At 38.1% G+C, this 15136-nt stretch overlaps 1 protein-coding gene across 9 annotated transcripts in view; it reads left to right on the plus strand.

The window, feature by feature from the left end:
• CPEB3 (cytoplasmic polyadenylation element binding protein 3) overlaps positions 1-15136 on the plus strand; it is a 189843-nt gene that overhangs the window by 144140 nt on the left and 30567 nt on the right. For all 9 annotated transcript variants that reach the window (XM_060642033.3, XM_060642027.3, XM_060642029.3 and 6 more), the window contains one exon: positions 11448-11562. In XM_060642033.3, coding sequence (XP_060498016.1) covers positions 11448-11562 — 115 coding nt within the window. The remainder of the gene's footprint in view (positions 1-11447; positions 11563-15136) is intronic.

Genomic DNA, 15136 nt, shown 5'->3' on the forward strand with positions numbered 1-15136 from the left:
TAGACTACCCTATGTATGTATAGGTCTGATCCTTAAAGATGACAGAAGACACTATTTATAGCTCGATTAATTGACTTCTCAGTTCCAAAGAGTGGGTAGACAAATGGGCAACAGCAGGAACTATTGCAAAGCTCCTAGATGTGTAATTTTGACCTCTTCTCCAGCAAAAGGAATTCCGTAGCTCAGATGTTCCAGGCATCCCAGAGGATAGCTGTGTTCTTGTCCAGGCTTCCAGTGAAGTGGACAGACATTGTGACAGTGGTCCCTTTTGTCAAGGTGACTCTACTTTTTGAATGTATAAATAGACTGAACCTGAAGGTACAAAACAGCAAACTGATAGAGCAGGAAACCTGTTAGAGTCTAACAGAGATAGGGACTAAAAATCAGTAACCTTGAAGAAGAGGTGTGGAAGGAGATTTTTATGACTCTTACCTTCTAAAACACTTTGGCCAGAGATGTGGGATAGTAAACACCTTGAAAGGAGTATTTTAGAAGTTTCCTGCTTCCTCCTCCTTACAATTTATAACATAATCACAATTTATAAATATCCTGAAATATGACAGATTGATTTTCTATACAGTTGGCCCTTGAGCAGTGGGGTAGGGGTGTTAGGGGTGCTGACACCCCACGTAGTTGAAAAATCCACATATAACCTTTGGCTCCCCATAAATATTATTAACTACCAAAATCCTACTATTAACCAGAAACCTTAACAATAACATATACAGCTGATTAAACCTATTGTATATATATTATATACCATATTCTTAGAATAAAGTAAGCTAGAGAAAAGATAATGTTATTAAGAAAATCATGAGGAGAAAAATGTAGTATACTGTATTAATCAAAAAAATCTACATATAAGTGGACTTGCGTGCTTCACACCTGTATTGTTCAAGGGTCAACTGAATATTTAAAACTGTCTTAGCAAACCGAAGTGTGCTTGTGTAAGGTCACTTGTGGAGCCTGTTGCTCAGGTAACATGGTCATCCACTCAAAATTTGAAAAACAAAAATTGGAAAAAAAAAAATGTTGGGAGCAAAGAAGCTGGAAACCAGTTGGATGCTGGCTCAGTTTTTTAATTTTTATTCTGTCCAATCTGTCTATAATTCTGTCTTTCCTATTCCCCTTTATGTATCAGTAGGATCTCCAGCACTTTGAATCACTCCTCTTTAGTACAAAGACAGTCCAGATCCCTTTGCCTGGGACTTAAGACTTTCCCAGTCTGATTTCAAGTTTTTTTTCCAACCTTTCTTTTTTCTGCTTTCCTTCTGAACCCCTTTTCCAGTCAACTGAAATATTTCTGCTCCCATTTCAGTTTCTGATTGCTACACTTATTTTTTTTAATTTTTTATTTTTGCTACACTGATTTTAAGACCCCTCTCAAATGCCGTCTCTTTCCCGAAGCCTTCTCTGATCACTATACCACCTATAGTGACTCACACCTACTATTATAGCTATCTTCAGCCCACATTCAGCCATATTTTTAAAAAATTATGTGCTGGCCTTCCTTTATACCATGTTTGAGGGACTCCTATGGGCAAGGCATTAGAGCTGGTTACTATGAATCAGACATAAAATCCTGTGTTCAGAAAGTTAATAGTATAATGGGTAGATAAAACAAGTATATAAATAAATACACAAACCTATAGAGCCTGGCACATAACAGTTTTTTAAATATTTGTCAAATTTAGGAAAAATATCAAATACAATGAAGATAAGATTAAGTGCTTTGGAGAGTTTATATATACCTGGAGTGATAAAAGAAAGCTTCTTGGATGAAGTGTCATTTAAACTGGGCCTTGAAAGATGAAAAGGGTTTGGAGATTGGCCAGGGGAGAGGTGGAGGTGTGGAAGTGTGGGAAATAGACATTTCAGAGAAAGGCAACAGCATAAACACAGAAAAGAGAAACTGCAGATTGAGTGGAGAACATATAGGTTGGTTAGATGGAGCACAAATGTGTGAAAGGGAGTAGAGGGGAATTAAATTGGGAAAATTAAGTAGGGGCTAAGTTACAGGGCACCTTGATTGATGGCCTCAGCCTTTGGATTTGTGGTATATTTACTTAAACTCTTTCATTCTCCACCTACCACCTCCTAAGACAATAACTATAATTTTATCTTGGCTCAGTCAAATCAGATTCACTATATCCCTCCTCAGAAACCTTCAGCATTTCTGATCTTTATTTTATTTTATTTTTTGTTCCTTTTGGTCTAAATTTGTGGTTTGGGCACCTTCTATCATAGTAATTTCTCCAAAGGAGGAATTTCTTCTCTAAAATGAGAGAAATACCTCCTATTCATAATAAATCCTTCCCCCTCTCCCCAGTCTCTGAATTTGCAATTGAGTCCAGAGTTTCTTAGTGTTTGAGTCTTTGGAAGCTATAATCCCTTTCTAGAGAGGTCTAAAAGATGCTGTAGTTCTGATCTACTGAAATGGTTTCTAGTGTGTAAAATAGCCAGTACCATCCTCCAAGGGACCATATTTAGTGTTTTCCAAAGTGTGTTATGAATTACACTTGTCCCATCAGACACTGGTCTCTTGAGAAGATCATTGACAAAAGGTTTGCTCGTAGCAATGATAAGTGTCATTTGTTGATAACTTACTTTGTGCACTTTATATCCATTTGTTCCTTTAATTAAAGGTCCCATAGCCGAAAACATTTGGGTAAAATTGATATATTAAGGTTCTGAGAAGTCTTGCAGTAAATAAATTTGTATAATATTTTTTAAGCCACCATTTGATATACCTGTTTTGGGATTATACCTGTGAAGATTTTGGTAGAATTAGTATTCCATGAAGTTCATTCAAAGAATAGGCTTCTTCCCAGGAAAAACTTAGGTAAGTAGAACTTTTATGTGAACGTTACTGTCAAGAGTTTTAGTGATCAGCATGCCAGTAACAACATCCTTGTCCTTGTACCATGGAGCTGCAAACACACATTTATGTAGACATTGGACAAAATTGTCTGGCTGCAGAGCACAATTGCTTGAGACTATGAACCTGGAAGTTAAAATAGCTGAAAATATGGTGCCAATTTCATTACTAAATCATTTTCTTCAGCTTTTCTAAATGCTAGTTTTATTTGCAGGTTTAAGAAGAATCTATCTGTCATTTCTTAACACATTGAAAATGAGTAGAATGAATTTAGAAAAGAGAAGTTAACCATTCACAAATCAAAATGCATTTTGACTTGTTCAGGAGACTCTCAGGAAGCATGACTGGTGGCCAGTAACCTGGAGGACAAGGAGTCTTACAGGCAACAGGACATCATTGCATTGGAAAGAGTGTGTGTGTGTGTGTGTGTGTGTGTGTGTGCGCGCGCGCATGCGCGCGCACACACACACACACACACACACACACACACACACACACATACTTTGGGTCAGATAAACCTGGTTTTCAGTTCTGAGTTCACTCTTTTAGTCTTAGTTTCCTTATCTCTAAAGTAGGTATAATGTTTGTAGCATAATAGTTATAGTGAGTTCAAGTGTGACAGTGTGTTAAAATGCCTAGCATAGTTGGGAATGCAAGCTGGTACAGCCACTCTGGAAAACAGTATGGAGGTTGCTCAAAAAACTAAAAATAGAACTACCCTATGACCCGCAATTGCACTACTAGGCATTTATCCATGGGATACAGGTGTGCTGTTTCAAAGGGACACATGCAGCCCAATGTTTATAGCAGCACTATCAACAGTAGCCAAAGTATGGAAAGAGCCCAGATGTCCATCGATGGATGAATGGATAAACAAGATGTGGTATATATATACAATGGAGTATTACTCGGCAATCAAAAAGAATGAAATCTTGCCATTTGCATCTGCGTGGATGGAACTGGAGGGTATTATGCTAAGTGAAATTAGTCAGAGAAAGACAAATATCATATGACTTCACTCATATGAGGACTTTAAGAGACAAAACAAATGAACATAAGGGAAGGGAAACAAAAATAATATCAAAACAGAGAGAGGGACAAAACATAAGAGATTCATAAATATGGAGAACAAACTGAGGGTTACTGGAGGGGTTGTGGGAGGGGGGATGGGCTAAATGGGTAAGGGGCAGTAAGGAATCTACTCCTGAAATCATTGGTGCACTATATGCTAACTAATTTGGATGTAAATTAAAAAAAAAAAAAATGCCTAGCATAGTGGTGTAGTGTATGTGCTCAAAAGTGCTAGTTTTTTCTTTCCTTCAAAAGGAAATCCTCTATCATGCCTGTGTTTTCTAAGTGATGTAGGAACAGCAGCAGCAACAATGAGCACTAGGTAATTCTGATCAATGAGTAGGTCCCAGTGGGGGCGGGGAGGGGGGGACATCAGAAATTGTGCTGATTAGGCCAAGCCCTGAGGCACTCACTGATGACCAGATACATTCTATTTCCATTATCCCTGGAAGGAGGCTTTCAGTAATCTGAGAGCTATAGAAGGGCAGATTCTGGACATCTTGTGGCATCAGCATCTGCCCCTCAGGAAAACCTTTGTTAATTCACCAGAACACTGATGAGCACAGAGCACTCACTAAGGGCTGGGCACTTTGCCAGGCAATTGGGACCCACACAGAGATATGGTCTCAGCCTTAGAGGACCCTAGCTCTCCACCCTAGAGCCCAGTGGAAGGAAATAGACATGTAAATACCAAGTGAAATAAGGAGTCAAAGTATGATAAAAGTATTATGAGGAGTAGTTGTGGGGTGGGGGCTCAAAGGCAAAGTGGTCAGATGTTCCTGAGGGAGTCAGGAAAGCCTTTAGAGAGAAGATATTCCCTTAAATCTTCTGGTTATAAGTATGGTTATTAATCATTGCATTTAATTGATAATGGCTTTATAAGTCCAGCATAGAGCAAGGCTGTACATCACCATTTTCAGGGCACAGTTTATGCATGGTCTGCTTTTTCTACTGGATGCCCTTATGAAACAGTATGCAGAGTGTTATATGAATTGTTCAAAAATAGCTGAAGGGCTGTAAGCCTGTGTCCATCAGGTAGGTTCTGCAGCTTACTGAAGATGGCAGGGGTTTCCTTTCAGTACCTGAACTGTTTCCTCACCCTGACGGTAGACCTGGAGCATTCTGGGAGGGCATGAGAAAATTTCCTAGGGTTACTTTTGGCGCCCACTGTAGGAAGAATCCTGCCTATTTTGATAAAGCTCTCTGGGGCCTGCGATCTATTTGTATCTCAGGAATGGGAGGAATAGTCTGAGTGTGAGAGTTACAGTTTTTTGTTTGGAGGCCCAGTGGAGTTCTGACTGTAGGCCCGAGAGCAGCCCAGGGTTCAGAAGTCTTATCAAGAGCAATGAAACCATTAGCTATTAGGTTCCTTTCTGGCCACTTCCCCCAGAGGATACAAGGAGGATGTCTCCCCGTCTCCATCAGGTGGAGAGCAGCACTTGAGAATAATAGGTAGCATCTAAACTCCTGGAAATTGGCTGACCTGTTTGTTAGGGAGCTGTATGGTAAAAATTAGGTTGAAATGAGATGCCAAATATGAATGTTCTGTGAAGGATCCAAACCACAATTATTGCTGTTGTGGCTATTAGTTTTGGTAGTTAATAATAATAAAAACAACCCCTTATAACATGAAAGAGATAAAGATGCCTCACAAACCACAAACTAGTTTATTTGTGATACTGTGGGGCACTCCAGTCATTCTGTGAGGTCTGTGATGCTTAAAATAGAATTGCTGACAACTGGGGTGGGCCTGAGTTCATTACCAGCCGAGCTGTTGCAGCTGTATGTCAGCGGCCTGGAGTTCAGCTGACTCATCCTGGCTGTCAGAAGAGCGGTGATACTGCTGCTTGCTGGGGAGAGTGGTCCTGATGGTTCTGCAGTATTGCTTTTGTGGTTCATGTAGGTTGAAAGGATTGTAGGACTAGGGAGAGAAAAATGGAGGCCTTCTCCTGAAGAGCTTGAGTAGGAGTTTAAAGGGTATTGAAATGAGAAAGAGGAGATGAGGGTGAGGAGGCTAGGCCATGTGCTTTATGGGAAATTTATGGGAAAGAAAACAGCAGGAAGGGGTTGATCAGGTAGTTTCTGGAGCTGGCCAGCAGATTGCACTGTTGACTCTGAACAGTTTGGTTGCTTTGCAGAGCTGCCTTGGGATGAATAGATGAAAAGGAAGGCACTGTGCAGTAGGATGATCATGTGTTGGATGTTTGTAACCAGGAGATGACCAAACAAGACAAAATATAGAGTGAGATGTTCAAAGTGAGCTCAATATACTATTATTTATTGGTAGGTAAATGTGTAAATTCTAAATACTGGTATAAACTGAGAGAATTCTAGAGCCATAGGGTGGCTTGGTCATGTCTGGAAACTTAAAGCCCTAAGGTTTATGTTAAAAACTGTTTTATTAAAGCTAAGTGTTTTCTCTTACCCTGTTATTAAAGATATAATAAAAATGCATTTTATATTGAATGTTAACTTAGGGGCTTTTGCAAATTTTCAATGAATTTGCTTTTTACACTTGATCTTAGCCAAAAGGCCGAGAAGCGATTGAATTTGCTTTTTAGAAAATGTTATAGCTCCTTGTCAGAAATGAATGACCCATACTTGACCCATACTTTCTTATTTTTTTTTCCTAGCACTTGGCCTGATCTTATCCCTATTAATGACTTTTAGTTTTAAGTAGGATGAAACTTCAGTTTTTACATAGAACTATAATTATTTTATTCCTCATTGATATCAAAATAGAGAAACATCTCTTTTGTGCAGTTCAGTCTGAAAACGTTCAGTTCTTTGAATAGCTTTTCATTATTTATATTTATTGTATTCTTAACCATTTAAAGTTAACTTCTACAAGAGCAACCCTTTTAGAGCAATAGCAGGAAATAAGTGAGAAAAGGCCTTGATTAGAGTGAAGTTTCTACAGTATTTTGTTCAGTTGGTTCAACCTTGTTATGCCATATTTTGATACATACTAAAAGTAAGATATAATTGGGCAGTATTATCCAAAGTGTGTTTATTAATAGGTGTTGTGAAAAAGTTGGTTCCATGAAAATAATTTAGGAAATGCTGGGTTAAAACAACATTTGAACAGATTTCTTTCCTGTAGAACCTCTTAGAGCTTTTGGTTAATGTACACCAATGGGTGCCCTGAAACTCCAAGAAGGAAGAGATAGTATATAACTTTTCCTAAGCAAGGCTTGTCTGGCAGAGCCACCTTACAGACTGACAGTTCACAGAACATACACTGGGAAACCTTGAAACGGAAAATGAGTGCGTTCAGTACTATTTTACGTTTCTTGAAGAGTTACTATATGGCATAAATTGATATATTTATAGCATCACCTTTATCTTTAGTTTTTGCCTTTTCCTTAAAAAGATTTGCCTTTGGAGATAAGCAATTACACAATAAGATTATTAATTCTTAAGAATTAAAAAACAAATAATTCAGCCAAAGAGTAGTTTCACAGTCCTCACTGAACTTCTGTAGGAATACACGCTTAAAAAAGAAACTAAGGAAAGACCAACCATTTTAGTATTTTCTCCTACTTTGAGAGCTGTGTGGTAAGTAAACCTTTCTAGTCTGAGATCACAGTCTGGGGCCCACAGGATAGATCTGGGCTGCAGTTAGTTTTTTTGTTTTGTTTTCTTTTAAAAATTTTTTTAATGTTTTATTTATTTTTGAGACAGAGAGAGAGACAGAGCATGAGCAGGGGATGGGCAGAGAGACAGTGAGACACAGAATCTGAAGCAGGCTCCGAAGCAGGCTCTGAGCTGTCAGCACAGAGCCCGACGCGGGGCTCAAACCCATGTACCGTGAAATCATGACCTGAGCTGAAGTCAGATGCTTAACCGACTGAGCCACCCAGGTGCCCCTGCAGTTAGTTTTGTTTAGCCTGTCCCAGTGATTTTAACATTTGAATTCATTCTCAACATTTTAAAATCTTGACGTTTCATGTAAAAATCTGAATTTCTAGCTAAACTTGAAAAATGGAAAAGTCTTACAACACATTCACGAATGATAACTACTTGTCTGCTTCCTTTAAAAGGAACGGTTTACTCTAGTGTGCCATTGCCTGCTTACCGACTGCTGTCCTGGGGACTGGCAAATTTATGCTATACGTCCATCCCTACAGACGTTTGGTTTTGTGTAACTCCTGCTATAAGGACATGGCATGGCTGAAGGGCTAATGGGTGGTGCCTCTTTCTAGAGTGATCTTTATAAGCAAATGTGGTCTCCAGGAAAGAGTGTTGGAATCAATGTCGGGCTCATTTAAGGGAATTTTCACCATGTCTGATAAAGCCCCTGTACTTGTCCTCAGGACATTGAGGCTCTTACTGCCCAGAGTATAGCCTATTTGACAACATACTAAAAAAGTTGTTTCTCTCTCTCTCTCTCTCTCTCTCTCTCTCTCTCTCTCTCTCACACACACACACACACACACAGTGATCCCTATATATGTAATGGTTGTTTTACTGAGAGAAATTTATGATGAATTAAAACAGAATTATAATTTCATCCATTCTCAAAAATAATTATTAAAGAAACAAAGATAATCAAAAAGAAGTTCTCTTATTTATATTTCACCCCTTTGTATAAAATATTTGAGTCACCTTAAAAAGTATGGTATTCAAAAAGTAGAGAAATATCTCTCTATATAAATCAGGACCAGAAAATGTATTCGAAGAGTAAGTCAGAAAGATAAAATATGAATATCAGGCCCTGAGGGCTGAGAATTAACTTAGAAGGTGGAGAACATGCCTTGTGTGAGAGTGGGCTTATATTTCAGAGATAATCCAGGGTGAATGGAACTTCCCAGTGCAAAACAGTACCTCAGTATTACTTTTTGCTTAGTGTGTAGAATGTGCTGATGTTGAGCACTCTCAACAATAGCCAAATTATGGAAAGAGCCTAAATGTCCATCAACTGATGAATGGATAAAGAAATTGTGGTTTATATACACAATGGAGTACTACGTGGCAATGAGAAAGAACGAAATATGGCCCTTTGTAGCAACATGGATGGAACTGGAGAGTGTGATGCTAAGTGAAATAAGCCATACAGAGAAAGACAGATACCATATGGTTTCACTCTTATGTGGATCCTGAGAAACTTAACAGAAACCCATGGGAGAGGGGAAGGAAAAAAAAAAAAAAGAAGTTAGAGTGGGAGAGAGCCAAAGCATAAGAGACCCTTAAAAACTGAGAACAATCTGAGGGTTGATGGGGGGTGGGAGGGAGGGGAGGGTGGGTGATGGGTATTGAGGAGGGCACCTTTTGGGATGAGCACTGGGTGTTGTATGGAAACCAATTTGACAATAAACTTCATATATTGAAAAAAAAAAAGAATGTGCTGATGTTGGCCTATGTTGACATTTCTCTGATTCTGTATGGGTGGGAGCTCTGAGGAGCTGTTTTCTGGTGGCAGCTGGGAAACGCAGGTTTTGTGAATACGATTTAATCATTACTGTCCTTGAGTCTTCTTCCTGTACTTTTACCTAATCTATAATACAAGAATAGGCTAAGGGAATGGGTTATGTGTGATGTACTGAGATGAGGGTGCGGCAGGAGAGGAGGCAGTAATGACGGCTCTCAGCAGGAAGGTTTGAGATCTTCTGCAGAGTTCTTTTCAGCAACAGTAGCGTACAGCTATTAGAGAAGGCTGCATTTTCTGTACTTCTGATTAAATGAAACCAGAACACCATGGATACTACAGGGGAATTGTTTTCATTTGTGAAACAAAGTGACCCACAATTAAATTCAGTTATCGTAGAGTGATTGGAGTTGCCTTACCAGGTCCTGAAGCTGCCTTCAATTTATCAGGGATGAAACTGGAAGAAGAGAAGACTGTGCAGAAAAAGATATGTCTTACTTTTTTGTTATTGGTGATATTAGGATCTTTGTTTTTATAATGTAAAGAAATTATGTTTTTAATTAAAAAATAATGGGTCCTCATGAAGGGATTTAAAAGGGGTGCTTTACGGTATTTGTGAATCTCCCTTTGTGGTAAATGTCAAGGGAACGGTAATTTAGTCACACAGACCAGCAAATGTTATGAGGAAAAACTAGATTTTTCTTTTTCACATGATAAAGGTGGAACAAATGCTTCAATGTTAACAGAATTGCAAACAGGTCCCTGTTTTCAGGGTCTAGGGAAGAAATGGAGATTTTACTGCTTCTGGATAACTGATGAAGGCAACAAGGTCGTAAAAAGCAAAAAGTTAGGTGGGGGTGAATTTTGTAGCTGTCATAAGGAATGTATGGACTGTTTCTAACTGAGCAGTGCCAGTTTTGGAGTTGACTCAAGGTGTTTTGAAAGCGTAATTGACAGGTTTACTACCTTTCAAATGGGAGTACTTCTAGATATATAAGTCAGGCCACATAAGAAATCATCTTATGCGTTTTGTTGCATTAAGTGTTGACAGTTAAGCAATGGGGAAGATGAAGAATTGTGTTGATACTAAGGAAATGAAAATTCAGCTGTTTAGTTTCCTATCCTAATCTGTGAGGGTAAAGAAGAGGTGTGTTCCATAAAGACAGACCCGGTTCTCTGCTTCTACAGACCTAGACCATTTCCCAGAGCACCTGGCTGGCTGAGTGGCTCCTTGATTCTCAGGCAGTGCCGACGCTCACCTTTTGATGTGGGAGGGTTTTTTTGTTTTTTGGGTTTTTTTGTTTTAAGCTCTTCTGTGGTGATTGAGTTAGGGATTGAAACAAATATGTTTTAAGGTTAAGATTCTGATGAAATACTTTATTTTTTGTAGGCAGGAAGTCAGAGTACCAGTGAAGAGATATTACCAAATAGAAAGAAGTATGTTCATAAAGATTTCTTTTTCTACTCTTTGAAAAGTTACTTCAGTTTCTAAAGGCTCACCTTTATTTACCCAAACTTGTTTAAGAAAATCAGATAAATCAAAAATAGGTAACACTGTGTGCTTCAGTATTTGATACTGCCGTTAATTCCATGCTAACTTGATGGGTTAAACCACATTTCTTCTGTTTGGGTTAAACCACATTTCTTCTGTTTGGGTTAAACCACATTTCTGAAGGATAAATGTTTCAAGCTTAGGGGTTGATAAGAATTTAAAAGCCAGACATATAGATAATTTTTAGAAAATATTCCTAATGTTCCTGTTCCCTTTCTTTAGGTGAGCTCTTAAAAAGCTAAGTGCTAAACTGTGACAGGTTGTAAACAGTCTATCATGTGTTAAAATGGATCTGATTTAGAATGCAGAGTCTGTCTCTAAAAGACTGCCTTTTCTCAAAACCGCAGGTCGTTTCTGAAGGTTTATGTCTAGAGTGTTGAGTATAGTATCTGTAAGTAGATTCCCCAAGAATTCTGTTGAAAGGCACTTAATGCAGATTACATAAATTAATAACTGGATTTTGTTTGGGTTATGTATGTTGTAAAATGCACAAATCAGTGGGTTTGTCTTTAGTCACCTTATTCTCATTTGGGGTTGATGGAAATGAAGTAAGGACCAAGTAAACGACTTTTTTTCAGGTGCAAATTCGACCATGGAACCTAAGTGACAGTGACTTTGTAATGGATGGTTCTCAGCCTTTGGACCCCAGAAAAACTATCTTTGTTGGGGGAGTTCCACGACCCCTTCGAGCTGGTGAGTGGAAATAGTAACACCACAACAACAAAACCACCAACAACAAAATCCCCAATATGTATGTAGTCTTCAATATTTTCTAGGTTTCTGATCGACTATACACAGTCTCCAAAAGAAGTTTCACTGAGCTGACTGACTCTTTCAGGATTAAACATTTTCTCCCCAGATGGTTTATTTTCTTATGGTACAAGAGTGAATTTCATTAAACTGTTACTTTGACAGGATGAATTCTATTTAGTGCTGTCATATTCAACCACATATTTTTAAAATAATAACAATACATTTGTCAGTATGCGTTCTTATGCAAGTCAGCTTTGTTATGTGTGACAGAAAAAGCAGTGACCCCATCAGAAATCTGTCCACCACAGCTGTGTACCCCTCAGTGACAAGCCAAACTGCTGCTCTGCTAGAAATTGTGTCCCTGGGAATCAAACTGGGAATCTTCCTAAGTGAAACAGGTTCCTATTTTTTCTTATGCACTTTGAAAAATGACTTATGTATTTGAGCGTTTTTATTATGACTTTTTAAAAGCTTCCCTGTTTTTTTCTTTTTTAAGTTCTTTTCCAATGATGAAATAATTGTGCCTGCTGAAATCAGATAGATCATAATTGACTGGGGCATTTGAAGTGATGCTGAGCTAATGAGTTCAATATTTAAATCCAAAGACAGATCTAATCAGTTGGGGATCAGTGTTCTACCAGTAAAATACAATAAAATTATTTGTTAGAACGGAGTTTTTAAAGTGCTTAAAATAATTGAGTTTGCTTTTCAAAAATAAGATGACAAGATAACGTTACCATTGCCATAGCAGTTGCAAAAGTGCAGTGTGATCTCTGTTATTTGGAAGCAAGCAGACATAGCTCTGCCTAAAAAAAAAAAAAAAAGAAGACAAGAAAAAAAGAAAAAGCAGTGACCATTAAAATCAAGTTGTGAAAAAAGAATTATAAAATGTACCTACAGCTATTTGTCTCTGACTTTGATAACTTCTTAATTCTAAATGTCAACATTTCTAACACATTTATTCAAATCTCAACTTCAGTCTGCTCCTCAAAGCTTTCTGTAGACCCATATAAAGACATATCCATAATTCCATTTTGAAAGACATTAAAACACATTAATTATGACTGTGAAGGTTGTAACTTTACAGTTTTTCAGAAAGCCAAATATCTTTAGGTCTTGTTCTCACTCTAGTGGAAAAGTGTGCCGAGGGTAAGAAAGCAAAGCGGCAGAGATGTCTCGCCTTGATCCACTGTTAGAGAATAAAGTCCAGGAAGCGCTAACTGGGATGTGAACAGCATTGTGAGATGAGGGCAAATGCAGCTCTTTGTTTCTAAACTTCTTGTGCTTTAAAAAAAAAAAAAAAATGTGGGTGGGGGCATGGAATATTCCTGTCTTTTTCTAACTGGTGTTATGTTTGGGAGTGGAAAGGGAGAAGAATCCCCTTTGACAGTCTTTTACTTGTATAGGTGTTCTTAAAGAATAGATATTCATTGCTAGCATTCTAGTTATTCTTTTTTTGCAGCTAACTACAAGCACAAATTAGTTTTAATATTCTAGCCCCTCTCCTTTTGTAGATGGGGATCTGAAAAAATAAATTCTGAAAGAAAAAGTCCCACATTTATAAAAATAACAGAACTGGCTTTAGCCTTTTATGTCTGTTTTTAAGTCACAGACACAATAGTGTATAAGCTAAATTCCTTTTTTTATTATTCACCATTTTCATTATTATTCACAAGATGCTGCAAGTCCTAGGACTAGATAAGAATTATATTTAGTTGTTTAGTCAGAAATGGGATTTTATGTTCCCTGCCCTACCTGCTGTAAGTCTTGAGGTACTCTTTCTTTTTTGAGCTAAGCTAAATTTTTTGTTGTAAAATTGGTGTTGTTTTTTTTTTTTTGCAGTTTTGTGGATAATGTCTGCATTCACTTGATCTAATGAAAATGTTCCCCTATGTCAACACCTCCCATAAGAGTAGCTAGTTTCTAGATGGCTAAGCAATCTGTATTAGCATCTTAGAATTTCACTGTCTATCTAAGACTTTGAGATTGGAATCTATGTAATCTAAACAAAAAGAGTTAACATCTGCAGCTTTTATCCATGTGCATAGAATTGGGTTTCTTTGGAACACACTGAGCTTTGTGGACTGGTGTGTGCCTTGGAATAGAGGACTATTTTTAAAGGAATTCATTTTGACTTTGCTAGGCAGTCTTGAGTTGAATACAATGCAGTTCACTTGAACAATAAACATTTATTGAGCATCCACGTGTTACTGGCACAGAGCAAGTATGCGTCATGCCAAACTGAATGAACATCCCACTGTCGTGTTAAATAGGTCATCGTCTACAGAGAGTCAAAGATTTCAGAAAAGAAGAAAACAAGAAATGTATTAATAGTAGTATCCAGAAGTAATTGGATACTAAATTGTGCTTTTTAACACACTGGATCTCAAATTTGGTTTTTAAGTATTTTAGGACATTTATTGTTACTTCTAAGGGAGTATTGTGGTCATAGAATTCTGAAAAGTCTTAAAGCTATCTCAGGCACTATATACAAGGTGATCCTGGACTAGACATAGTTGATAGTATTCAACACGTGAGATTTTTAGGTATCCAGATCGATTTTCACCTTACCTGGGGCCAAAAATTGTCCTTTAACATGTTATAATGAATAAAATGTAATAACTACAGTTATTCCTTTGAATTTTGTGAGGCTTTTTCTCTTTGATATCTTACCATTGTAAGACAGGGACTATTATTCCTAATAAGTTATTCTAAATAAAGTCCTTATCCTACCAAACAGAAACACACAAACCCTCCTAAAGAATTAAGGCAACCTATTTTAAGCAGTATTGCCCTGGCTGAGTATCAGTAGATCCTTCCAGTCTTTTTGATAAGCCTTCCTTTTTAAATTTCATGTTGGGAGGGGGAAAAAATCATAGGTCTAGAAAATTTAACCCTGAAAATGGGGAAATATCCATGGAAAATCTAGATGAGTTTACCCAGTTAGATTGCTTGATTGGTAGTTGCTCTAGGTTAAATAATACACATTCCTACTCTCTTTGTCCCTCCCTTCCATCCCTCTTGTCAGTGACAGTGGCAAGCCAAAGACGGTTTGCCTTAAGTCTCTTGGTGTTTCTCAGGTCTTGTTCTCCTTCCACTCCCCACCACTTCCCACCCCCATCCTTGGAAAGGCTATAGGTAGACTCGCCATGCCGTCATGTGGCTACGGTCTGCATATTCTTCAGAGTCAGTGCCAGGAAAGGGGTGGCCTGTCTGGTTCTCTACCTGCTTCCACCTGAAAGTACAAGAGCATGTTACCAGTCTTCATTCAAGTAATGTGAACAGCACATCTTCCTGAATCTCAACACAGAAATAGCCCTGTTGTATATCCCTGTGGCATTAGGACCTATTTTCCTCTGAGAGGAAATAAGTGCCAGGCTTGGGGATTATGAATAGGCCATCAGGAAAAGGTGGAGAATGAAGCTTCTGGTCCCTGTACACACCCCCAGTTTAGAAACATGAGTTTATGACCCCAGATTCTTGGCTTAGATATCTAATATGAAGATTGCCTCGG

The sequence above is a fragment of the Panthera onca genome, chromosome D2, assembly GCF_046562875.1.
Source record: "Panthera onca isolate mPanOnc1 chromosome D2, mPanOnc1 haplotype 2, whole genome shotgun sequence".
Taxonomy (NCBI): domain Eukaryota; kingdom Metazoa; phylum Chordata; class Mammalia; order Carnivora; family Felidae; genus Panthera; species Panthera onca.